Source organism: Echiichthys vipera, assembly GCF_963691815.1.
Source record: "Echiichthys vipera genome assembly, chromosome: 20".
In the NCBI taxonomy this organism is placed as follows: domain Eukaryota; kingdom Metazoa; phylum Chordata; class Actinopteri; order Perciformes; family Trachinidae; genus Echiichthys; species Echiichthys vipera.
The window spans coordinates 18046682-18073884 of record NC_139845.1 but is presented as its reverse complement, the minus strand read 5'-3'; the positions used below and the strand labels follow the sequence as shown (position 1 = coordinate 18073884).

Sequence of the window (27203 nt, the reverse complement as noted above, 5' to 3'; positions counted from 1 at the left end):
AACATGTTATAGTAGAAACCCAACATACTTGACAATTAGCATAATATTTCCCCTTTAAGTACGGTTATGTCAGGGTTTTTTAAAAAGACAGTATATAAGTTACTCTTATTAATCACTATTATAGACTTACACAAATTACATAATAACAGCATAACTGTTCCCCACACATTAGTACGGTACGGTGGCCCTGAGATGCGAATTTTTCTATTTGATGTTGTGATTTGCGCCTCAGGGCCACCGTACATAACCAAGTTACGCAGTGCTATACTTCCTCACTGTGACCAGTGGAGGGCAGTGGACAGATCCTCACAGGCCCCAATTTAAACGAATTAACTTTTTAATGTGAATTGGAACAGTCCCATTCCTGCTTTTACATCGTTATGAAAACCAAACGCCAGCCATAAAATGTAAACATGGCTGTATACATAATAATTCTTTTATTTATTATTATTTTTCTTTAGAGCTGTTTTATGTGCTTTTATTTTGAAGAGACACGCAGGTAGTGTTGTTGTTGTCCGCCAGCTTCACGCCCTCCCTGAGCAGAAGAGCAGCGTTTCCTTAACCCACACTTTAGCTTGAACACTTCAACACATTTTTTTACCCTGGTTTTAGTTCTCTCCGTGGAGCATAAATGCCGAAACTTTCCCCCAAAGCCCCGGGTGTCGTTGCCGTCTGCGTCCATTGGTGAGTCATACAAACGTTCTTGTTTTATACATTGACGCCTCTCCTTTCGGATATTATGGCAACTGGACCGTTACATTCAGATGCGCCACGGTCGCTTTAAAAAGTTGTATTCACTCTCTTGTCAGTAGAAAGCGCGGATACAGACCTAATAGCGTGCAGGACACAGTATTTAGACAGGGTGTTCTCAGTAACACTTAGTCTACAGTAAACTTTAGTCTCATCCATGCTGTCGTGTTTTTTGTTTCCTGCTTTGCAAAACTTCCTCCGCTGCCGAAAAAGAAGCAGAAGGGAAACTCCTTCATTTCATCCTGTGACTTATTTCACTCAGAGTTTAAAAAGGGCTGTCATCCTGAGGCACTACTTTTTGTTGTATTTCCTTAATTGTGTAAAGGGAATGACAGTTTCTGATATTCTATTCCTCTTTTCCTACCATAACGTTGATTGAATTGTCTTTTTTTTGCACACACAGAAGACTGCACAAAGTCCAGATAATGATACAAAAATCAGAAATGTGTCAGGAAAAGTCAAGAAGTCCCAGGCTTATTCGACTTAAAAAAATAAAATAAAAACAGATGAAAATATCAAACATGTAAGCCAGCATAATTTAGACAAATACAGCAACAAATAAATGACAACAAGAAGCACACATCTGGGCATAAAGTTAGACATATTTTAAAAACCCTCCACCTTAAGGAATAATTAGACATCCTTAATTAACTGTGTTGGCAATCTCCTCTTAAAATTATCCGGGGATAACCAGAATTTTGACGTTACATATCTGCACACCAGGATGTCTGAGGGAGGACATGTTTGATAGATCAGGTGAAGATGATCCGCCGTAGTTTAAGACAAAAACAAAAAAGCAACAGGAAATCAGTGCTTCGTTTCACAGCCTCAGTCAGTAACTCACCCTTTTACCCACAGTTATTATTTCATTGTTATCAATATCCAACATTAAATTCAGTGCAAACATACCGTCACGGGGCATATCTCTATCACCATCTCTGTGTTAATCACTCTCTGGGTTCAGTGTCTCAAGAGTGTGAGAAGTGGCTGCTTTCCTTTGTTTTGTATGATTTAAACTGGACTGTTTACTATTGTTATCTGACATTTTTACCACAGGGCCGAAACTAATGACTATTTTCAGTATCGATTAATCTGTCGATTATTTTGATTAATTGATGTGAAAAAAAAGGTGGCTTGGATTTCCCAAAGCCTCAAATGTCCTGTTCTGTGCACAAATCAAAGATATTCACTTTGCTGTCATAGAGGAGGAGAGAAAATACAATATATTCACATTTCAGGAGCTTGAATCGGATGATTTGGAAATTTTTTCTCAACAAACGACTCTAAACAAATAATCGAGTATTAGAATAGTTGGAGATTAATTTATATAATTGACAACTAATCGGCTTATCGTTGCAGCTCTCATTTTAAATAGTGCGCTGATGACAAAGAAAATAATCCTTACTGCACTTGATCCATTTGGAAAAAACGGGAGTGTTTTTTTCAACAGTTATTGTTTTTGATTTTAATTGAGTTCATTGACGATAGCCCAGAAAGTCAGACTTCATATTCAGTGTTCCTTGACAGAAAGGTGTCTGCTATTACAAATATCTATATGAATGTATCCACTGGCACTTCTTCCTTGATCTCGTAATCAGGATCACTTCTGTCTGTCCTCCACCAGCTAGGCGATGGACGGGCAGCAGATCCAGGTGAGTGACGAAGAGCCCAAAGTCGTGCGAGAAGAGACCCGGAGGAGGAGGAGAAAGAAGGCCATCACGTCGTCCTCCGGCACCTCCATGGATCAGATCACTGTTGAGTTTGTGCTTCCCACCGTGGCGCGGGGCGGAAGCAGCCCCGACAGTCTGCTGCTGGAGGTCGCTGGAAACTGGACGGTGGAACAGGTCACTTGATTTCCTGACCTACTGTCAGCACTGGGGGGTTATTCATTATGGATGTTAAAATGGTCCTCACAGCGGCTTTAAACATGTATTCTGTTCCAGGTGAAAGCTCAGGTGTGGCTGAAGGCGGTGACTTTAAACCTCTGCCCTGACTTCTACCAGCGTTTGTCTCCTGACCACTGCATCCTGCTCTACCAGAAGAAAGGCAACGTGTGTGAGATCTACGATAAGCACCAGGTGTTCCAGACGCTGGACTGCATACGTTACTGGAGAGGTACCAACGATATATGCCGTCAGAAATGGAGATGTTTTTTCCATGATGATGTAAAACATGTCTGTCTGGTTTTGTTTTAAAAGCCCTGAAGAAAGACGTGGGGCGGATCCAGCTAGTTCCCCGCCCACAGCCCTCAGACGAGTCCCTGCAGTACCAGCGCTACCTAAACTACCTGATCGGCTACGACGTGACCGACGTCAGCAACGTGCACGACGATGAACTGGAGTTCACTCGCAGGAAGCTGCTGACGCCGCGACGCATCCAGCTGTCTGACCGCGACCCAAAACTCTACTCCATGGACCCCTGGGTGACTCGCAAGCCGCTGCCTGAGCACCTGCTGGGCAAGGTGTGTGTGTGTGTGTGTTGACTGATGGTTGATTTAGGTGGTTCCAAAACAAATCACTACTTCTCTACTCTCTAGTTGTAGCTGTGTTTCTCAACTTTACAGTTGTTTTTCTGTCCATCCGACAATGAAGTGTCGTCCACCACGAGTGCTCATGGGAGTTGTAGTGTCATTGTATCACTTTGCAGAGAGTTTATTAATTCAGCTGACTTTTGAGAAGACTTCAATTAAATTCAACCAGCCAAAGTGGCGAGTAGGAGCAACTGTGGCGAGTAGGAGCCACTTTGTTACCCACCACAGCTGAAATTCACCCTTTTATTAAAGAATATTTGACATTATTATTAGTCAATTGCTTAAAGTTATATAAGATTTTCATTGAGTAAATGTCTTTTAAGTTACGAAATCAGGAAATTCCAACTTCTGAGTCAGGCCTGTAGTAAGGACAGAAGTGTAATAATAACGTGTGTGTGTGTGTGGATTTTAGAGGGTTACATATAGGGGATGGACTGGAAGTAGAGAGGGAAGTGTGTTTCAATAAAAATTACAAAAGAGCAAAAAAGGAAAAAGTCATAGCACATTGACGTGAATGTGACAAGATGAAGGGCTCTGAAAGAACAGGCTTGCCTGCAGTTAGATCTTACTGCTGAAAAGGCCGCTAGAAACAAGGTTTCTTATTTCTTATGGATTATGAATTTAAAGTTGTACTCCATAAGATTTGAGATACGTTGTTTCTAGCTGCCTCTGTGGAACTCTTCTTTCAGAGCCTCCATCTTGTCATGTTCACGGTCATGATGTGTGTTGACTATTTATTTTAATTTTTTTGCTTTTTTGTAAACGTTATTGACACATTCCCCTCTCTACTTCCAGTCCATCCCCTATATGATACCCCCTAAATCCATACACACACATGTTGTTATTAGATTATTTGCCCTTACTACAAGCCTGACACAGAAGTTGAGGTTCCCGATTTTGTTTACAAGTGAACGCAGCATAACTGTTGGTGACGATCTTGCCCGACAGACCAACCGCTGTCAGCAGCGTCACTAACATGGCGGCTTATTTACATCTAGCCTGCGAATGTCGCCACAGACACTCAGATTGTAATACTCGGTGAAAAAGCATCAAGTGCTTTCATTAGTGGGTCACATGATCAATCACCATTGTTTTAACTCACTCTTTGATAGATAGTTACTCAAAAGATAATTAAATAGATGAGATACTTTAACATTTAATTAAGTAAAATAAAAGTCCCTCCAAGGATCATCTTCTGCATTATACTGTATCTTCTGTAAAAATAGTTTTTTATATCAGAAAACATATTCACCAATACCGATAAAGAGAGGCTGCGTTGGATTGTGAAACGGAATGCGGCACATCTTGTTTTCATAATCGTTTGAAGCCAAAATTGTAAATTCTTAAGTCCTGATGCAAGACAAAGTGTTTCCACTGAAAAATGACAGCGTCCATGGCGACAGATTTTCTCAGAATTAGCTTGCTGTCCAAAACGTGTGGTTTTACAAACTCACACGCAGCAAGCAAACACTTGACAGCAGGTGCACCCCTCAAAATGTGGGAAATTGTTTGATCAAATGCAGAAAAAAAACATCTCACACCTCATATCCCATCTCAGCTGCTGCTGAAGCATGTCACTGAAGTACGCAGGTGTCATGAGGAAGTTGTCAACCTGGTGGGAAAGTTCATTCCCTTCTTCCTTGAAGTAGATTCTAATCTCATCCCACTGTTCTCTTGATAAATCACCTTCCCCTGTGAGAGAAGCGACACTTTTACCGGTCTGGTTCTGATATTGGACTCAGATCAGCCTCATATCAACTTACTGACAAATCAGACGTATGACAGTTTGTTTTGCAGAGTAAAACCTCTGTCTGCAATCTTTATATACAGCATAATGTAAATGTATGTGCATGTTTCTTTTTTGTACCATGCCTGATTCATGTGTTCCTCCCTCAGGTCAGTAACGCTCACATCCTGTTGGTGATCCACATCAGCACAGCTAGCCAGACCATCAAGGTCTCAATCTGTGACACGCCAGCACAGGTAGACCAATTTAGTAATGAGCACAGGTGATATTTGTCTTCTGTTACTTTCCGTTTTCTGACAGTTTTCTACCCTTTTTAGGTATTGGGAAGCTTTTTCGCCAAGACAGCAAATAAGAGAGAATTGCTGGGCATTCCCGACAACATGTGTGAGACAGACTTTGTGCTGCGTGTGTGTGGAAGGTATGTCACTGTAGCTACTTATATATGGAGCTAATGTAATCACCTTTGAAGTACAAGAGTGATTAACTGAATGAACTGAGCTTTGACCAGGTAATCATTCATGTTTAATGGTTTACATTTTCAAAGTAAGCTTATGACCGTGTGTTCACACAGGGAGGAGTATCTCTACGGAGATAAACCGCTGCAGGACTTCAACTGGATCCGTCAGTGTTTGAAGAGCGGCGAGGAAATCCACCTGGTTCTGGAGACGCCACCTGATACTGACCTGGATCTGGTTCAGAAGGAGGACTGGGCACAGGTGGATGACTGCACTGGAGTCGCAGGTAACCAGTTATATTAACAGTAATGTGTTGTTTGTGTGTTTGATGTATGGATTCTCATTGATTGAGAAATGGTACATTTCATCCACGTTTGACGCTAATAGTTAATCTTCCTAACTTTTCTTTGTCAGGTACCCATGAGCAGTTGACCATCGATGAGAAGGACCACGAGCGAGTGTTCACCATCTCTATGTGGGACTGTAACAGGAAGTTCAGAGTGAAGGTGCTGGGTATTGACATCCCATCCCTCCCCAAAATCCCAGAGTTTATCGTCTTTATAGAAGCCAGCATCTTCCACGGCCAGCAGCTGTTAGCCCAGGTAATCTGAAGATAATAATCTGATGATGGCACCGGTGATCTACAGTAGTTGATTGTAGAGCAGCTAAATGGTTCCATTGCTCCGTTCCACTTATTTAAAAGTAATTGCTGTCAAAAATGCTGAAAATGACTGTGCTTTATTTTACTGACACATTTCTGATAATTGATGACAGTCAGCGTTAACCTCAGCAGGTGACTGCTTCAAAAATACAGCTTTGATATTGAATTACAGATGGAAATCGGTAAAAATTGATTTGTATTTAAAACATTGCAGCAGTACATTTGAAAGCACTGGGAATGACAGAGACCCTGGGTAACTCATTTCTCATTAGACTTCAAATAGACGCAGTTAAATGTATCTACAATGCCCTCTTGGTGTTATTGCACGAGGACAAAAAAGGGTTTGCCATGAATTTAGTGATGGATTCTAAAGATTCAAAATGTGACATTTAAGTGTTTTTTCAGTTAGAAAGTTGTTTTTTAGTAGTTGTTGTTGTTGTATTTCTTTATATTAACCTGTTCTCTACCAAAAATGTTGTGTTGGAACCACTGCTATATTACTGTGCATCATTTCCTGTGAATCTTTTTGTACTTGAAGGTGATTGTAATCCTGTAGGGAATGGCGGACTCAGCCACTAATAAAACAGTATGTAGATCCATTGAATGGATAATGCTGCAAAATTGTCAACCATAAACACAGGCAGATTATTGTTTTATGAAATATATAAATTTAAAGGGTTAACATAACTTTTCAACTTTTACCCCCAAGCATTTCCAAGTAGTCTTTAATGTTGTTGCTGATGTCACAAAGGCAACCACGGGGCTCTTTTTTTCAGCTGGGTAGAGTTTCCACAGCATATATACATATATACATGTATATAACCAACAATTTCAGGAAGCACTTATTTTCAAAAACACACGGACAGTCATTTTTGGATTTTGGAATTTTTACTCTCTCAGGAGAGGACGTCCTCTAAAAGCTTCAATGAAGAAGTGCTGTGGAACTGCTGGTTGGAGTTTAACATTAAGATCAAGGACCTGCCTAAAGGAGCCCGACTCAACCTGCAGGTAAACATTTCATTCGAAGGACAGATGGGAGAACTTTACAGTGATTAGTCATCTCCACATATATAATTTGTAGCAGGGAACACCTTTCGTTGTAAGAGAAGATCTTGTTAATGCTATGATGAGGTGGAAATGAATGAAAGAACTTCCCACCCAGGTGGTCTGTAGGAAGCAGCCCCTGACGCCAAACTCCAAGGGAGCGTCCACCTACCAGGATAATACAGCAGGAGCAGGCAGCCACGATGGTAAGCTCTACTAACATTACTGAAGCATGCTAACAGCGGTGAGAGTGAGGCTACTATCTGTCTATCTGTCCACCTTTCAGGAAAGACCAAGAGCCGTCTTCTGTACTACGTCAACCTGCTGCTGATCGACCACCGCTCTCTGCTCCGCCAGGGCGAGTTCATCCTCCACATGTGGAAGATGCCGGAGAAGAGCGAGGAGAGCAGCAGCAGCATCAACGCAGACAAGCTCACTTCAGCCACCAACCCAGACAAGGCCTCCGCCATGGCCATCGCCATCCTACTTGACAAGTACTGCTACCCGGTGGTGCTGCCCAAGAGTAGGGATGTGGGCCGGGACGTCGGGGCCGGGAGCGAGGACGCCGAGGGAGGGGAGCGCGGTCAGAGAGAGATGCCCAACCACCTGAAGAAGCAGTTTGCGGCTATCGTGGCTACAGACCCCCTGCATCCACTCAGTCCTGAGGACAAAGAGCTGCTGTGGCACTTCAGACATGAGTGTATGCGCGACCCCAGGTATTTATTTTATTCGCTTCCAAAGGAAATGGATTACAAATAATCATATCATAATGTGTTTTTGCTCTTATCACTGGGTATCTCATTTAGTCTTTTCCTGTGTTCAGGGCCTACCCAAAGCTCCTGGGCTCAGTCAGGTGGGGAAAGCAGGAGGATGTTTTGGCGACACACCGCCTGTTGGAGCGCAGCAGCGCCTGGGACAGCAGGTAAAAGGGCTTTCAAAATGCCTCTTCATGTATCTGTCCTCAGAAGGGCCAGCGCCCCATCACCTGTCGCTGTGTTGTTCCTGTTCAGTGGTCTGGATGTAGGTCTGGCCATGCAGCTGCTGGACTGTCACTACTCGGATGCTCAGGTCCGCTCCATGGCCGTCAGGAAGCTGGAGACTCTGGAAGATGACGATGTGCTAAGATACCTTCTGCAGCTTGTACAGGTGTGTGTTGTCTAACTCTCCTGTTCGGCCTGTGTCACAGTTTGACTATTTCATAAGCTTCTTGATGTGCTTCCAGAGTTGACTCTGGCCAGCTTTGCATGAGCAATAGGAATTATGTCTGATAGGAAAATGACTCTCCTCTCCACAGTATGTTGTTGTTTCTGTATGTAAGAGCTTCAGTGATATGTAGAGGGTGTCTTTCCAAAATATATTCATACACATAACGATAGTAACAGTCATTCCAAAGAGTGGTAAGTTGCTTTGCGGGGTAAGAGTTCGTCTCACACTGACTCAGAACAGGTAGTGTGCATGTAGGTGTCATTCTGTTTGTTCTATTTTCAGATAATGTCTTTTCTACTTTTCAACCAAGCACTGCAAAACCAAACAGAGAATTGAAGAGAGATAGAATTTAAGGGCAACGGTGAACACATTTAGCCTCGAAAGCAGTCAAATCTGCTCGTGTTTCATTTGCTCTGGCATTATGTCTGGCCCCTCTCCCATTCAGACAGGGATCCAGTTGGGCAGATCCTGGTGATGCCAAATACAACTGTTCTCCCATGTGGGGCAGCTTTGAGATGATGACTGACAGAAGGGCGTCATAGTTACTAACATTAGTGGAGTTCTCAATCTAGTACAACTCTGATCAAACTGTAAAAACTAGGCAGCGCAGATCAAATATGGATCAAGGTTCTATTTTTGTATTGACTATTTCAAGCATAATGTTTTTAGAAACACATTTTAGTGTAATGTTTAGCTGGAATTTGAGAAAGTTTGTGACCTGGCTGCCAATATGTTCCTTCTTCAAGATTAAGCAGGTACCGCCCCAACTCAGTTGCTCTGATGCATTAATCCCATTGCATTAATCGGTCTATCTAATTTCGTCCATAAGCAATTTGGGTCTGCACTGTTGATAACATCCCTTGGACATTGAGAGGATCCAGACTAATACACATTTATAAATTAGTCTGGAGATTCCAGGCTAGAAGATGTTATGGTATTTTGACAAAACTAGGGATGGGTACCGAAACCCTGTTCTGAATTTTTCCCAGGGAAAGATTTTAAAAGACCGTAGCGTCGTCCTCGCAATTCTCCCGAACAGACTCTGTGTCAGAGCCGGTCCTCCTGTGCAGGGGGCGGAGTTTGGTGCTGCCTGTCTGTCACTCTCTCACACATGCCGATAGAGACGATGACATGGAATCAAGCGATCTATTTGATTTATGACATTATACTGTTACAGTATTTCATCAAAACTGCAGCTGATTTGGCTTTCAAAAATGTTTATTACAGTACAGTTTGTTTAGTATGCTAAGCCTAAGATACAAGAAAATAAAGAAGTTGATCATTCAATTCTCAATTAGTATTCTTCTTATTCTTTTTCTTTTTCTCTAAAATACAGTAGAACCCATAACTAGTACTGTTAAAGTACCGGATCGATAAGCATCATTAAGTCACATTTTAGTCATTTTTATCTTTCATAATTCTTTTCTCTCTTAATTTTGACACCTGTCTTTTAAATTTAGTCTTAAGTCCACTAGTCCTGGGTCAAATCACCTATTTTACTCATCAGATTATGTTAAACATATTGCATGTGACACCTTTTTCTTGAAGGTCTGCTTTGGTCCCTCCCACCTCCAGGGCCGGGGGACAACTGTACAGGCATCTTCTTCTGTGATGTTGGCAAACTTTTGGCTCTACAGCTCCACTACTGAGTCAAAATCTGAATTTACAAACTTCCTTCTCCTCAGGCGGTCAAGTTTGAGCCTTACCATGACAGTGCCCTGGTGAGGTTTCTGCTGAAGACAGCTCTGAGGGTAAGCAACGTGTGTGTGTGTGTGTGTGTGTGTGTGTGTGTGTGTGTGTGTGTGTGTGTGTGTGTGTGTGTGTGTGTGTGTGTGTGTGTGTGTGTGTGTGTGTGTGTGTGTGTGTGTGTGTGTGTGTGTGTGTGTGTGTGTGTGTGTGTGTGTGTGTGTGTGTGTGTGTGTGTGTGTGTGTGTGTGTGTGTGTGTGTGTGTGTGTGTGTGTGTGTGTGTGTGTGTGTGTGTGTGTGTGTGTGTGTGTGTGTGTGTGTGTGTGTGTGTGTGTGTGTGTGACTGTTTCAAAAATACCCGCGTTCGTGTGAACGGCCCCTGTGTGTGTGTGGTTTTGTCTGTCTCTCAGTAATTGAAAGGTTTTGTCAGTCTTTAGTTATAGCATCAACATCATACAATGTTCTTGTCTCTGGTTTCCTCCTGATGCTGATGATGCTGTCTTTTCGTTTCCTCTCCACAGAGTAAGCGTATCGGTCATTTTCTCTTCTGGTTCCTGCGCAGTGAGATCGCCCAGTCCATGCATTACCAGCAGAGGTATGCAGTCCTGCTGGAGGCCTACCTCAGAGGCTGTGGTGAAGACATGCTGCAGGACTTCAGGAAACAGGTGAGGCGTGAGTCAGTCTACAGTCTGTCTGTTAATCTGTTCTGTCCGTACCTGACGTGATAAACTGATATTCTCCAGGTGGAGATGACGGAGGCTCTGCAGAAAGTCACCCGCGAGATCAAGGTCATGTCAGCTGACAAGGCCGATATTACTGCACAAGGTAAGGAGGGGAAGCGAAACTTTCAGACCATCCTGACTCACTTGCAATATTCACTTCCCGTAGTTTCTTTGGGAGTTTTGAAATGAAGGCAAAACATTTTTAGTACAAAATCTACATTCTATGAACCCATTTCCTCTTTATAGTGCTTGAGTTTCTGCCTTAAATGTAGCTGATAATTAATCATGCATCATGGAGAACGACTCACATCCTCTTCATGAACTTTTGGTCAAACAGCGGAGCACTTTCAGTAACAGTAAGACTGATCCCGCTCTGCTGTGAAAAGAACCTCTACAGGAAGTCTTTCCTGCCAGCTGCCAACTCCCTGAACAACCAGTCCCCTCTGTATCAGGACAGGAGGGGTTGGGAAGTGAAGCCGCAAGCTTCCACCTTGCAGAGTATCTATCTACCTAAGTAGAGTAGATCAGTGGCGATCACTCTAAGACTGCAAGGGAAGCTCAGCTTCGCCTAAATTGTCACCAAAAGAAAAAAGGCGCTAGAAAGCCTTCAGAGCTATTTATCACAGGTAACCGGCACAACTTCCTTCTCATTCATTCAGACAGCTGACTTAAATGGGGAAGCGAAGAGCAGGTTGTTCCACTGCAGCCAAAATAGACGCTCATTGGATAAATGCTGGGCTTTGTCCCGCCCATCGGACGCTCGGCTTCTGCATGATGATTGGATTAGCTGTCTGAGGTGGAATCCTTTTTTGATTGACAGCTAAATGAGCGAATCAGCGATCTTGAATAAACATCCAGCGGAGCATTTTCCAAGTTTTTCATTCCGTTGTTCTGAACTGATCTGGAGACTTTACGGATCCCAGAGACTTTGTCTTTGTTTAAAACGACTAGAGTTTTGTTTGGCTCTATTCTGTCACTCTGCATTTGTCCCCCGTCACTCACACTCACAGGCGGTCACACTCCACAGTAGCCTGGCGCAGCAGCTCCAGCTTGGCCAAGGCCTTTTAAGCAGCCTAGCTCTGCTGCGAGAGGACACTTGTGAAGTCCCTGGAAAAGACGCCTAGTTGGTACAAGGTCACAGATCATTTTCTTGAAAAGGAACGAAGGGTAGAATTTACATATAAATAAAACAAACACATTTATGATGTAGGCCGGAAAAATGAGCTTCCCCTCCTTGAAAGACCAGCAGGTATCTATCTACCTATTTATATGCTCTATATACAACATCTATTAGAGATTAAATGTTATGAAAATTTCATATCAGAATCAGCTTTAATGGGCAAGTTTGAACACATACAAATTTGAATTTGTTTCGCTCTCAATATACATACACAGAAGGCAAGGCAAGGCATATGTATTTATATAGCTCATTTTATACTAAGGCAACTCAATGGGCTTTACATAAAGACAAGACAATTTTTCAAAACAGCATAAAAACCCAAACAAAAAAAACAGGTAAAAGCAGGCGCAAAGAAGAATAAAAAAGAAAAAGAAAAGAAAATAGATCATGTTTAAAGTTATTAAAAAGAGCTCAGTTATAAGCACATGAAAAGAGAAATGTTTTTAACCTGGATTTAAAAGTGCTCACAGTTGGGGCTGATTTCAGATCTGCTGGTAGTTTGTTACAGTTGTGTGCAGCATCACAGCTAAATGCTGCTTAACCATGTCTGGTTTGAGCTCTGTGCTCCACTATCTGACCTGAGTCAGTAGATCTCAGAGCTCTCCTGGGTTTATACTCTACTAACATGTCATTCATGTATTCTGGACCAAAACCATCAGTGATTTGTGAACCAGTAGCAGAACTTTAAACTCTATTCTGTAGATGACTGGGAGCCAGTGTAAGGTCTTAAGAACTGGGGTGATGTGATCTGATCTCTTTGTTCTGGTTCAAACTCAAGCTGTGGTGTTCTGAATGAGCTGCTTCACAAAAATGATACTTTTTTGGGGTAGTGATGTTACAGTAGTCGAGTCTATTGGAGATGAAAGCATGAATCAGCTTCTCCTGATCAGTTTGGGAAATACAACCCTTAATTCTGCAGATGTTCTTAAGTTGATAAAAGGCTGATTTGGTGACTGGTTTGATGTGGCTGTTTAAGGTCAGATCTGAATCTAACAGCCAAGGTTTCGGACTCGGTCTTTAGTTTCAGACAGTGACTCAAGGTGTTCACTAACAGCAACCCTCTTCCCTTTATTGCCAAAAGCAATGATCTCATTTTTTTCTTGCTTTAACTGAATTAAACTACTTTGGTTCATCCAATATTTGAAATAGACATACAGCTACAAACAAGGAACAACTAAATAAACAAAGGAAAACATAAACATGTATCTACTATGTACAGATATAAATAGTTTATATGTATATGAAAGCGCGGCACAATGAAATTGTAAACAGGTTCATCTTAATTATAGTAGGGACGAAGCAGCTAGAAGATTAATGATATTCTATGGTAAAGATCCTCATGGTTAGTATTACTGCTTCAAATTGTAATTATCATTAAAACCATGTTTGATAACCACGCTTTGAAAGACTCACGGTAAATACCGTTTAGCATCAAACAAAATTAGCAACAATCTCGCAGGTTTATCATTAATCGGGTAATCGTCCATCCCTACTATCTGCCTGTCTGCCTGTCTGCCTGTCTGCCTGTCTGCCTGTCTGCCTGTCTGTCTGTCCGTCTGTCCGTCTGTCCGTCTGTCCGCCTGTCTGCCTGTCTGTCTGTCCGTCTGTCCGTCTGTCTGTCTGCCTGTCTGTCTGTCTGTCTGTCTGTCTGTCTGTCTGTCTGTCGTGACACTGAAGCCGTGTGTTTTGTATTCGTCAGTTGTGTTTCAGTTGCGTCAGAAGCTGGAGACTCTTCAGTCGTCCGGTCTGCCAAAGAGTTTTAGAGTCCCCTATGATCCTGGACTAAGAGCTGGAGCCCTGTTGGTGAGACACACACACACACACACACGCACGTACACGTACACACACACACACACACACACACACACACATACACACACACACACACACACACACACACACACACACACACACACACACACACACACACACACACACACACACACACACACACACACACACACACACACACACACACACACACACACACATACAAACACACACACAGGCACACACACACACATGCTGGCAGAAGAGAAAAACATTCACACTCAGTTGTATACAAGTAGAAAGACAACAATAACCAATGTATAAAAAGCAGACATGAACATGCGTATACCTTAGGATGAATAGTGTTGATGCACATTCAGATCGAGCAGTGTAAAGTGATGGCGTCGAAGAAGAAGCCGCTGTGGCTGCAGTTCAAAAGGGCCGACCCTACCACTCTCTCCAAAGACCCCATCGGCATCATTTTCAAAGACGGCGATGACCTCAGACAGGACATGCTCATCCTGCAGGTGAGTGGACACAGTCTGTAGGACTGTAGGGTTTTTTCAGCATGTTACTGAAGACAGACTCTCACAAAAGACTTGACTGCGTCCCTTCAGATTCTGCTGATCATGGAGTCCATCTGGGAGACCGAGTCACTGGATCTCTGTCTGTTACCATACGGCTGCATCTCCACTGGAAACAGAATAGGTCAGCTATTCAACGGACAACACATGAGTTGAATATCACAGTCGTTTTTTGTCAGACTCTGCTTTTATTGTTGTATCATTGTAGGTATGATTGAGATTGTGAAGGACGCCACAACCATCGCCAACATCCAGCAGAGTGTTGTGGGAAGCACCGGAGCTTTTAAAGATGAAATCCTTTATCAGTGGTTGCGGGACAAGTGCGTCAGTGAGGACAAGGTACATGTCACCAGCCAGCTGTCATGAGATACGGCACCACAGCTGACATGCAAATCATTATTTGGTTAATCATATGAACTGTATCAACGTAACCAGAAACATCCAGCAATCCATCCAGTTACAAAACACTGCAAACACTGCAGCAGCTGCTCTGTACCTCAGACGTTAGAGGAAGTGGCAGGCTGCGTGACAGACAGGAAGGAAGCAACCCTCAGGGGTTTCCCATCATCACAGCCCTCACACTCGCACTACTTTTTGCTGTGACACCTGCATCCCCAGTGTCTATATCTTCCTCTCAACAAAGTCCTGCTCTGTTTTTGAGACATCTGTCAGTATTTTTTTACATTACAGGTAGAGAGGTGCATTATTACGCCCTCCTCCACTGTCACCATGTTTGTTTTCAGAAACTCTAGACTCTGAGCTGCCCTCTAGTGGATGTATTGCTTAACATCTATGCAAACGTAAGGGACGCATGGAAGTACAGTATGTAGGCATATCGGTTACATCTTTGAAAAGAACAGATGTATCTTTGTATGTAAAGGGAGCATAAATTAAATGGGTTTTTTTTTGTGTGTTTTTACACACAAAGCTTTTTAGTCCAGTTAAATCTGACTCAGGTTTGTTTTTACCCCTTGGTGTGGTTTGTTGGCAGGTGTGAACAAAATAATTCCATGCACCAAAACCCCTTGAGGAGGATGTCTCAGTCGTCCCAAACAATCTCTACTGCACTTTATTTGTGGTGAGAATGTGATCCGACCCAACTACCAGGTGTACTCCGAATGTCTCAGCCAATTGTCTCATGTAACCAGGTGTGCTCTGCATTCTGGGATGTGGCAGAGCATGCAAACTGCAGCAGCTTGCGTAGCAGTAGTAGCAGCTGGCTGGAGAATGCAGGGCAATGTTTTTCTCAGAAATTTGCACTAGTCATATACGAAAACGCTGAGTTCTTTCCGCAGCGGTCAGGTTCGATTCCGACCCGCGGCCCTCTGTATTTTGATTCTGACCCAAGTTTACCAACTCATCAACTGATTCGAGCAAACGAGCGACAATGCTCTTAGCCAGTCGGCAGTTTTCCTGAAACAACAAGGTGTCCATTCAGTGCCTCGTTTAAGGACACATTAATAAAATCTGACATTCCAAAGCAAAAACCTTCTTCCCTGAAGCCCTCCAATCAAACCTCTGTTACAGCCCAGTTACTGTGATCGGAGGAAATTCAGGAAAATGATCCAGAAAGTCAGTTTTCTCTCTCTCTGTAGTTCCAGCAGGCTGTGGAGAGGTTCCTGTATTCCTGTGGAGGCTACTGTGTGGCCACCTATGTTCTGGGTATTGGGGACCGCCACAATGACAACATCATGATCACTGAGTCTGGTAAAGATGTCTGTTGTCTGTACTCAAAAACATAAAATAGACATGAATAGTCATGCAGGGGAAACATTGCAGCCTCTACTATTTTTAAATCTTGTTAAGCAAGTTCTTATTAAATTATTAATAACACCTTACCTCTAATTATCTGTAAAATAAATGAAGTCTTAATAAATGTCATAATTTTGTGAACCTATGTCTACAATTTAATTAACATTCATGCTTGAAAAGCTATATTTAGACGGCACTGACATTTTAATCTCAATTTCAACACTGAACTAAATCTTTTGTCAGAATGTTTCAGTCATCATTTTTGATATAATGATAACAATATAATATTTTTTTATACTTTGTGTTTCTGCAGGGAATCTCTTCCACATCGACTTCGGCCACATCCTGGGGAATTACAAGAGTTTCATGGGAATCAGTAAGGAGTGGGTTCCCTTTGTGCTCACACCAGACTTCCTGTATGTCATGGGAACATCAGGAAAGAAAAGTAGCCCCCACTTCCAGAAGTTCCAGGTGCAGAAAATGTTTCTTTTTCTTCATGTGAATACACTAAACATACACAAACATTCAACACCATTCTTTAAACAGGTCAGAAAAGTCGATCAGTACGGACCTGGTTAGACCTCAGATATTCTGCATTCATTTGTCTGTTTCTACAAAATGCATTATACAGTCTTTATCTCTGTCTCAGAATGTGTGTGTGAAAGCTTACCTCGCCCTTCGTCACCACACCAACCTGCTCATCATCCTCTTCTCCATGATGCTGATGACCGGTACGAATTCCTTGCTTACAAACCCCAAAGCTTTTTGTCTTCTGTCCATTTTCACAGCAGAGAAAAAAACCCAATTTCCTTTTTAGTATTTAGATTTCATTTAGATTTTCTTATTTTTGGCATAGTCATTCAGAGCAACTTTTTTCTCTCACTCATTTAAAATAAGCTAGAACAGCTACATTCAGAAGTGTTTATAAGAGAATTATTGTTTTGGCCTACAACAGGCATGCCCCAGCTGACGAGTAAGGAGGATATCGAGTACATCCGCGAGGCGCTGACTGTCGGCCGCAGCGAGGACGAGGCGCAGCGCCACCTACTGGACCAGATAGAGATCTGCAGGGAAAAAGGCTGGATGGTTCAGATCAACTGGTTTGTTCACCTGGTGCTGGGGATCAAGCAGGGGGTGGATAAAAGATCCACTTAGTATAAATTGAGAAGAAAATGTTAATAAGATTTTTAACTAATTGCTAAGCAGTAGTTTAAGTGTTTTTTTTATTTTATCTGATGTAAATAAGCCTTAAAATGTTATTAAAATGATCACACAATGCCTCAGTATACCTGCAAACACAAATTTAGATTTTTATACCAGGGCTCATCTCAAATATAAAGACATTTTTATGAAGAATATAAGGAGTGGGATGTGACGATCCCAGTCAAACAAATCATTTCAACCACGGGAAAGGCTGGAACTTTGAAAGGTCTGCAAGAGAGACTGAGTTTGATACACAAGTGCTAAATGAAATGTAAATAATTATATTCTATAGTGAGGAGACCTAGAGCAGAAAATGCATCCATCGCACTGCTCGGACCAAGTTTTGCCTAAATCAACATTAATATGACAATCATTGCACCAGTCTTTGCCTGCTCACAGTTTTACCTCTCATTTGCACTTTTTAAAAAAAACCTTTGTCAGTTGAAATGGTTCACTTTCTGCTCAACCACCTGATCATCACTTCATCGTCATTATTATTGGTTGAATCAAGAACCTTTTAAAAAATAGAAACAAAACTCAAGTTGGATCTCGACATCCTCTATTTTTATCCTTTTATAAGTTAAACTACTTCCTGTTTCCAGTTGTGTCATTCAAAGTCATTTCCTGCTGAGGAAACACACACATTTCCTTCACACTGTTTGATTTTTACATGTCTCGCTAAAGTGTACTGTACCTCCATCAGAGAGGAGCTGTAAAATGAATATTAAATGATCAGTGTGTTAAAAAGTTAAGGCAAAATGTTTAATATTCAAACGTTTGCTTTCACTGAATAATATCAGCAATAATTATGGAATTAGGGCTCATGTTCAGGGATTGAATATGTTTTTATTTAGACTGATCTTTAAGGAATACTTCTTAGATGCACTGGTTCTCATGAAATTTGAATTCCAAAAATGTATTGAAAGTCTAATTTTCTTATGCTAATTTATGACTACTGTAAAGGCTGTACACTCTGGCCTGGTGGTGACGTTTAGCACATGCTGGTCAGTGCTGTGGTCACTTCTTACAGGATGGTGGAACAAATGTGATAAGTGATTTTTTTTCTTGTCTACTACCTAAGGATTTGGAATATTTCAATTACATCATCAGGATAAGGACTGATTTTGAAATCTATGAAAACCCATACAAGCCAGCTTTGACCGAAAGCAAATTCACACATCTGTCTCAAGCATTGGATGACCAACACACATTGTGCATATATACTGTAGGAAGAGGATCACATTTTTTGTGTCACTCCATTGAGATAAACAAAAAGGATCAGTAGTTTTAAAATCTGATGTTTTTTTAAAGCTTGCATAAAAACGCAATGGAAAGTTCTTTACCTTCCCTTTTTTGCAGAAATAATATTTTGTAATAAAGATATTTGTGACTGTAAATGCTTTAAATTGCTGATTCTGGAAATTAAATTTGTATCTAATGGTATCGCATAAATAAAGTTGTGAACTCTGCAGTTTCACTTTCTGCATGTCTACATGTCAACATTAAATATTCAATACTTATTGTCACAACAGCGTGATTGATTGGAGTGTGTGTAAGTGAGCTCACTTAAAGACAGAAAGACTAAAATAGTAAAGTCAGTCACTCATAAGCACATAAAACATTAAACAAATTACAAAATAGATAAGGGTAATATCCATACCCATAAAAGAATCAAATTGTCATAAAATCATTGAAACAAATACTTAGTAGGACTGGGCGATGTAGCCATAATATTCTTTCCCAATATTGGTCAAGGATATGTCACGATATAGCATGTTTTATGGTAATTCAATAAATAAATAGTCTATATGAATAACATGGTAAAGCCTGCTTTTGTACGCTTCTGTGTGAATTAAAAAGTACTGAATATTTTTCAGTGCTTTAGTGCAAATTGAACATGACATTCAAGGATCAGAGCGTAAAGTGTTCAGCCGTGATAGAAATGATATGGTATAAAGATATATAAAATAGACACTTTTAAATCGTTTAGACAGTAAATATCTGGGGGATAAAATTATTTTGACAATAAAACCAAAACTGCAATTTTCAAATGAACTTCCCCCAGGTACTCTACTTAAGATAACATTTCCTGAGAAGTCTGAGCTAGTGGGCTTGTTATTAGATGATGTAATCGTATATCATGATATCTCAATATGCGATTCCATCACAATACGATTCCACGGATAGACGATAAATGATCATATTGAATTATTGCCCAGCCCTAATACTAGGTACAATAAAATCCAACGCATTAGAACACGACACCAGCATAGATAAAACGACAGAACCTGTAGGCAGGAAATTAAATGGGCTCTGATCCGGGTGAGAGGGGTCCTTTAAATCTTCAAGGCCCTTCTTCTGTAGTCTAGTCAGATTTCCGCTTCACAATGAATAATTCTGGATGCAGTACGCACCACAGAGATGCCAAACTACACAGTGACTTGGTAGTTAAGGGGGCTCTCCACTTGGTTCAAATAATTTCCCATCCCCCTCTCTCATATCTTCTATCTTTACATGCTAATCTTAAAAAGTCCTCCAAAGAGGATTATTCAGGCCCAGACCCAATTTGAAACTTATTTAAATATCAACTGTGATATGTGACTTTGTCCACAAGATGGGGCAACATCATTTTCCACAAGTCCCCTGTTCATTTATCAGTTTCCCATCCATGTCTTCCTCCTGCTCGTCTTCCTCTCTCCCTCTTCTCCAGCACTATTTGAACAGAAAAGTGTGAGTGGGTGTGAGTTTACTGCATGAATACTACATTTTCCTCTTTCATGTCACTGTGCTTTGTGGTTGTAAACGGCTGTATATGTTTTGGTGTAAAGGGTGTTGAGGGTCTAAATGGATTAGATAGATAAGCACAGCTCTAAGGCCTCTTTACTCTGTTACTCTGCTGAATGTAAGCGTTTTAACATGCCTATGAACTGTGTGGAGGCTTATCCTGAGAGTGATGGAGTGAATAGAGCGAAATGTGAATGGATATCAGAAGCTCCCTTTGTTGCCGGTTTCTCTTTAGCATTCTTACTGTTGCAGATGCATTCGTTAATGTTTTATTTACGGGAGAAAAATAAAGACAACTTCCTTCACAAACCAGTCACAAGTCCTTCACAGAAATGATTATATTACCCATGGATTGCGCTGTATGGTGTATTCATTTAAAAAGGAAAAAACCTCAACAATCATATGAAAAATAATATATACATTCAATAAGTGTAATTTAGCAGAAAAACTAAAAATCTATCAGTCTAATCAGTTTAAAAGATTGATTTACAATAAAATGAACTTGTGCCGCTAGCAATGTTCTCGAGAACTGCTCATGCGATTGACTTCACACATCACTGCACTCCCTTCGGTCCTCGGCAGTACACCTGCCAAGTGTGAAGTTGATTGAATGAACGGTTCTTGAGACATAAGAAGTATGTTCATAAATACACACCTAGATTTTTACCTTTATAGTTACAGTAGATGCTGTTACAGTACCACCTATTGGCCAAATAGCATCAAATGGCATGGCTACTCAAATTATGTCCATCAAGTGTGGTTACAATGGCACAAAGCATTCAGGAGATATGACATGTTTTTGTAATGTACAGCATTTAAGGAAACTTTGAGGGCCAGCTATAGCAAGACTGTACAGAACACCAAATATCTGAAAAAGTAATTTTATGGTACCAAATTTGGTGATGATTATTCTAAATTTGTAGGAGTAGTAGCGAAAAAACAGATTTGGACACAACTCAAAATGGCAGAAATGGATCTTCATGTGAGTGGGCGTGGCTTGTATGGAAAGATTCATCAGGATCCAGGAAAAAACAAGAATTTTCATTAAGACTTTCCGTTCAGAAGTTACAGGTTAAACCATGAAGTTCATAGTTAGCCTAGCGCCACCATCTGGGGATATTGCACCAAATTGTGTGAATGTGACATAGATCGGGTGAACGGTTACAAAGGAATGCAAATTACACAAACAGACAGATGCACAGAGCTTCCTTGCTTTTTTGCGAGATAGTATGCATTATTTCTTTATTCTGCCTGTTCAGCTCTCTCTGCAGACCCCAGACATCTAAAAAAAAGTTCAAAAGCACATCACAACAAGAAGAGCACTACGATAGCGCAGACCTTTGCCAAGGCAAGCCCTTTCTAACAGTGTTATTGTTCGGATTTAAGGGGGCGTCCCCACAAATCTCTCCAGTCAAGAACATTTTTTTTCAAATTCTTTCCAACACTTCATGAATGCAGCAAAAAATATCCTATCTGGTAAGATAGAGATTTAGATTTGACTTCATTCAGAAGGTTAGGTTTTCTGTTTTGCACAGAAATCACTGATGCTGGATATTCAGTGCATACTTCCAGCCCTTCTAATATTCTAGGCACTCTCCCGGTTTCCTCCATAATTCTCCCAAATTTGTTAGTGCAGTAACTACAAAATGACTAATAACATGATTTCTTTTGCCTGAAAGTATTGAGGTTAGGATTGATTTGGATAAGAATGATTAAAGTTATAATCCGTAACATTTTCATCCAGTTAATTGTCTGTTAAGTTACTATCTATCAAAGAGTGAGTTAAAACAATGCTGACTGATCATATGACCCACCATGAAAACACTTCTACTTGTCAGTATTCCAATATCCGTGTCTGGGGCAACATTTCCGGGTAAGATGTAAATAGTGACACTGCTGACAGCGATTGGTTCTGCCAGGTGGAACCTGTCACTGCCGGTTATGCTGCGTTTACTTGTAATCGGAAATCGTGAACTTCCAACTTCTGAGTCAGGCTTGCAGTAAGGGCAGACGTGTAATAGGAATGTGTGTGTATGGATTTAAGAGGGTAATATATATATATAGAAGAAGGACCGGAAGTAGAGTGATTAATGTACATATTAAAGTATGGACAGTGTACCAAAAAATGGCGCCATATTATTCGTATGAACGCTGCTCTGTGGCACATGATTGCTTTAGAACATCGCTGCTTCCTGGTTGTGTGGCATCTTCTTGTGAACATGGGAGGACTTACCGGATGTGGAATGTTCTCGTTCCCGAGCCCACACCCAAGCGCTGAGCACAAATCAACACGAAAAACAATAGAAAATCATCGGACACAATGCACAAATATGTTAGCAGGAGAGTTGTGTTGCTGCCAGAGCCTTGCACTGGGCCTAAATTATGTCCACCTATATTTTATTAGTAGAGGGTCCCAAGATAATTATGTGCCTGTTGAATGGTATCCAGAATTTTTTTTTGGGATGGGATCTCCTTTTCCCCCCATGTATGGGAGTGATTGGTCGAATGTGTAAATCTTAAAGACAGTAAACAAACTTTAAAGCCATGTTTTTTGGCTTAAATGTTTTTGTAGTTCCTGCACTTGGGCTTTGTAGGGCAGTATACATATAATAGAACATACTATCAATTATAATATCTTAGTAGAACAAATGACACACTCAAATGTCATTATTCATGTGTAAATATATGTTAAGACATACAGTATATTACAAAACTAATGTAGCGTGTTAAAGCAGAATGGGTCACTCACTACCAAGGCCGAAAATAATTTGAAATCCTTGATACAAAAATATTTTTGAGGGGCGTACTTCAGCTTGTGAAATAGGGGCTGACTGATGTTCAAGAAGCCGCATTTTTTCACGTGCACTGTAGCTTTTTATGAAATAACGCCCTCAGCTCTGACAGGTGTGTGAGGTTGATGTGGGAGGAAACTGGAGCGTCGAGAATCGATTCGCTCTGTTTCTCTAATACCTCTGGTTCCTCTCCAGGAAGACATGAACCAGATCAGACAACGGGGGAAATCACTCTGCCTGTGTGTGTGTGTGTGTGTGTGTGTGTGAGAGACTGTGTTCGTGATGACCAATTTGAGTTTTTAGATCTTCTGGGTGAGGGCATCCAGCCTATTCGCACTTCTCCAAGGGGTTATTTCAGGGTCAGGACTCTTGTTGAGGTTAATTGAAGTGAATAAGTACGTATTGAGCTGTGGGTTCAGCTAATGCGTAGAGCTAAAGGTTAAGAGCTAGGCATCTACTTGACGGTCCTCACAAGTACTGAAATCATGTATGAATGTGAGATTTGTGCATGCATGTGTGAACATCTATGTATACACTTGAAAGTAAATGCTGATATATGTACATGTGATTACGATGTGTGGGTGTTATGCACTTCAGGTCTATTTATGGTGGCTGCCTTTGAGTGGCTTCAATATAAACATAAATACAGATTTACCGCTTTGCCTTTGAATTCACAGTGTAACCTGTGTAGCTGTTGAAAATGTCTCCATTCATGCATTTGCCTCATTTTCCTTGTACGTGCAACAAAAATTTTGTCGCTTTGGTTTAGAAGGATTTATTGGTGATTTTTCATGGTAGAAAGTGCCGCCATAGGCCATTGCATTCGGGGCCCGGCTGCAATGACGGCCGTGATTAGTGTTGCATTGTAGCAGGGTTCAAATAATTTATTTTGAATTGTTTTGAAGCCATAGTGTTGAAGTATGCCCTGGTTTACACTGACATGTCCATCAGTTGCGATATAGCATCCGACCTGTAATAATGTTTTTCCCTACTTGTGCTGGAACCCGGTCATGACTCATCAGTTGTGTTCTCTGTCTGCATTTTCACAGATATTCCCATAATGTGTCTTTGTCTCTGGACAACATGAAACATGGCCAATACTAGCTGATGTGAAAGAACAATTAAAACTAATTCCTGAAAGGCCTCTCTCCATTTTTTCTCTCGTAGATGAGTTAGACGGCCACTTGTTCATTTGTGAGCTTTAGTTGTAGTGGTGCTGTCAGTGGATTTTTATAACCGAGCCAGGCTAACGTCAGCTGGCTGTAGCATTGCATTCATCCTATGGACATTAGAGGGGTATGGATCTTCACATCTAATAGAACCCATGGAATTCCAAAATGTTGAACGTGTGTTTTAAGTGTTTTAGTGTTTTAAGAGAGCAAATGTAAAACTGATCATAAAATCAGAAATGTACATGAAGAATAAACTGACACGCACACATAATTTCACCGGACCCTTAATCTAATCTAATCTAATCTAATCCATCAAATTATGAAACATGGCTGCTGTCAGTATATGTTGAGGCACAAAAAACTTAAATCCAACAGGAGTTATTGCTTCATTTTAAAAAAACTAAAAAGGAATGTTAGATTTCGTGACCGAAGCCAGTTGAAAATGTGCTTCAGTAAACACAAAGACAGTAAAAATAAAGCAGATGTGTGTGAGCCAGAAATACTCCCAGTAAACATTTCTTCTCTTAATCTTGGGAGACACATCCTACCTGTGTCCTCCCACATCTACTGTACACTTCCCACAGGGTCTGTTAGAGCACACTCTCAATCACGTCCTCATTTGAGTTCGCTTTGAACGTGACTCCAGACAGTCAACATTTAAGAAAGCTACACAACATGGTCGACCACATGACCACTGAGCAGCCTGTAGTCCGAACTTGACCTTTTAGCGGTTTCCTCGATGACAACACTTAGCCGTTAATATTACAGCCTTTAATATTTAACACCCTGAACATATCTGTACCCGCTGTAAGTGGACACTCAAAGTGAAAGTGTGTTTGGGTGTGTGTGTGTGTGTGTGTATGTGTGTGTGTGTGTGTGAGCGTGCGCTGCCGGTCGGCCCGTGTGCCACATCAGATACCCTTACTGACAGAATAAGAGGGCGTATCAGGAGAATGTGTGTCGGTGTGTAGTGTGTGCTTGCCTGTGTGTGTGCAACCTGACACCGCCTCTCACACTCTATCTGTATTTAGCATCAGTTACCACCAGGTAGAACAATTAGTCGCTGAGGAGGTTGGCCAAGCAATTTGACTGGGAGGAAGTCGAACAGCAACCCTGCAGCACATTTTATCATTTATTTCATTAATTACTCTCCTTAAAGTGGTGAAACTGATACCTTGAGTGAAGCAGACATTTATGGATATGCAAATGTCACTTGAACATTAAGAAAAAAAAAATCTTGCTTTATTCTAAGTATGTTGAAACAGCCAGGCCCCTGAAAAGGTCCCATGAGTGGGCTCACCACAAAAAAAAAAAAGAAAAAGTAAAATTATATTAAAAATGGAAATAATCTAAATGTTTTTAGCTTTGATTTGAAAGTAATCAGTGTTGTAAATGCAAGTCTAAGATCTTCTGCAAGTTTGTACCGAATGTGTGTTAATATCTGGTTCTTTGATAAAAAGCATTTACATGAATACTTTGAGGGTGAAGGTAACTGCAACTCCCGAACGTGCATTTTGGCAAGAAACAGCCAATCACTGAGCTTGAAATCATGCTGCTGAGTGAACATATTTTGCAGTCTTCACATTCAATCAGTCTTCTTTGGATATCTGGGTCAATTTCGGGTGAATTCAACAACTATGGCGCCAACTTTTGTTTACAGCTGCTATGACTAAGACTGTCATTCGGGTTGGAGAGTATTTCAAACTGTCTGCCATGTCAAAACCACAAAATGAAATGTTTAAATAATTCAAACTGGTGGTCATAACATAAACCGACATAATAACTGACATATCGTATAGAGTTTATATGTTAAGTAAAATGAGGGATATTGTTTAAAGAACAGGAATACAGAATAACACTTCTGTAACCTGTACCCCACCCACTTCACACCTCTATGTGCTAGCCAGTAGATTCTCTCATCCTCTCTCATCATGCTATAATTTTCAGCTAACAGCAGTCTGACTTTATCGTCATGATGAGGCATCACTGAAGACCTAAAGTCCTATGTCACATCTACACATCACATCTACCTCATGTGAATTGTCATTATCTCCCTTTCTTGAGTGAAAATCCCCATTGTATAGCTTTAATTTGCATTGGGATGCCTCTTTCTTGGTCTTTAGCTCCATGAAGTGGACCCCACAGGTTTGCAGCTAAACCTAAACAGAAGGCACAGTAATTAGAGGGCCCAATAATCTCTGCCTGTCTCTCTGTGGCTGTAATTCCTTTGCGTAACACCCAATCAGCCAGCTGGTCTGTTACCCATGAGCCCGGTGTGCAGTGTATTAAGTAAGCGTCCACAGTAAGCTGAGTTGTGGAGCTCCTGCATCCCAGTCAGACATTTGGAGGAGCGTATTATAGCTAATCTTCTACTGAGCTGAGGATTGCACTACTGAGTCAGAGTGTTGCTGTTGTTCCTCTCACCTGCTGCCGACAGCAAACCAGCATGGCTGGCTCACTGACTGACTGACTGACTGACTGACTGACTGACGGGGAACTCAAAGGAAACGAAGTGCGCCTCACAGCTGGAGTCACTCAGAGTTGAGGCGAAATGGCTCTCCGCAAATCCCCCTCCTCTACCTGTGCAGGTGAGTGCCACAGTAACCTATAGGAAACCCAGCAGGACTCTCCTTTGTGTGGCCTGTCCTGCCTGTCCCTCCTTTATCCTCACCCAACAAAAAGGACACACTAGACCGGACCACCGTAGAGTAACCCGCCTATTGTCCCTTTCCTTTTCCCCCCACTGTTTGCCTGTGTGTGTGTGTGTGTGTGTGTGTGTGTGTGTGTGTGTGTGTGTGTGTGTGTGTGTGTGTGTGTGTGTGTGTGTGTGTGTGTGTGTGTGTGTGTGTGTGTGTGTGTGTGTGTGTGTCAGCAGGCCGCGTGGGGCAGCCGTCAGCAGGGAGCTCTTTACGGCAGGCGGAGTATACAGTTGCATGTGAGGCTGCTGTAGTTTAATTCGATTATTCATTCAGACCCCTCTGTGCTAATGTGGTCCCCTTGTTCTTCTCAGCTTGTCTCCTGGAGGAACTAATTTGCCACATTTGAGCAGAATTAATGAGTTTTTAAGGATGACTTTATCTTAGACATGCGCTCCCTCGCAGTACCCTCGGGCAGGGCAGTAATCCGGGTTAGTCTGCCTGGCTGACGGCTGCTCTTCTTTACTG

General features: G+C 41.5%; 2 protein-coding genes across 2 annotated transcripts in view; both read left to right on the top strand.

Moving 5' to 3' along the window:
• Positions 1 to 551: 551 nt before the first annotated feature.
• On the top strand, positions 552 to 18676 carry pik3cg (phosphatidylinositol-4,5-bisphosphate 3-kinase, catalytic subunit gamma). Its single transcript, XM_083935230.1, has 24 exons — positions 552 to 684; positions 2375 to 2594; positions 2694 to 2865; positions 2949 to 3211; positions 5177 to 5263; positions 5345 to 5445; positions 5599 to 5768; positions 5897 to 6084; positions 7044 to 7151; positions 7306 to 7393; positions 7474 to 7903; positions 8011 to 8109; positions 8198 to 8333; positions 10079 to 10144; positions 10602 to 10745; positions 10824 to 10905; positions 13682 to 13785; positions 14133 to 14279; positions 14370 to 14460; positions 14545 to 14675; positions 15932 to 16043; positions 16402 to 16559; positions 16738 to 16819; positions 17044 to 18676. The coding sequence occupies exons 2-24, from the start codon at positions 2382 to 2384 to the stop codon at positions 17241 to 17243; spliced, it is 3372 nt and encodes a 1123-aa protein (XP_083791356.1). The 5' UTR covers positions 552 to 684; positions 2375 to 2381; the 3' UTR covers positions 17244 to 18676.
• Positions 18677 to 26590: 7914 nt separating this feature from the next.
• The window catches only part of ano2b (anoctamin 2b), a gene marked incomplete at both ends in the record, with an annotated part of 81890 nt that continues 81277 nt past the window's right edge, over positions 26591 to 27203 (top strand). The window contains one exon of the mRNA XM_083935021.1: positions 26591 to 26627. Within this exon, the coding sequence (XP_083791147.1) occupies positions 26591 to 26627 (37 nt within the window). The remainder of the gene's footprint in view (positions 26628 to 27203) is intronic.

Excerpts from the sequence above, each read along its gene's own strand:
- pik3cg (XM_083935230.1), top strand. The coding sequence starts at position 2,382 with ATGGACGGGCAGCAGATCCAGGTGAGTGACGAAGAGCCCAAAGTCGTG. Across the intron at positions 7,394-7,473 it reads AGGAGCAGGCAGCCACGATG|GAAAGACCAAGAGCCGTCTT; the intron begins GTAAGCTCTACT and ends TCCACCTTTCAG. Across the intron at positions 16,820-17,043 it reads CTCCATGATGCTGATGACCG|GCATGCCCCAGCTGACGAGT; the intron begins GTACGAATTCCT and ends GGCCTACAACAG.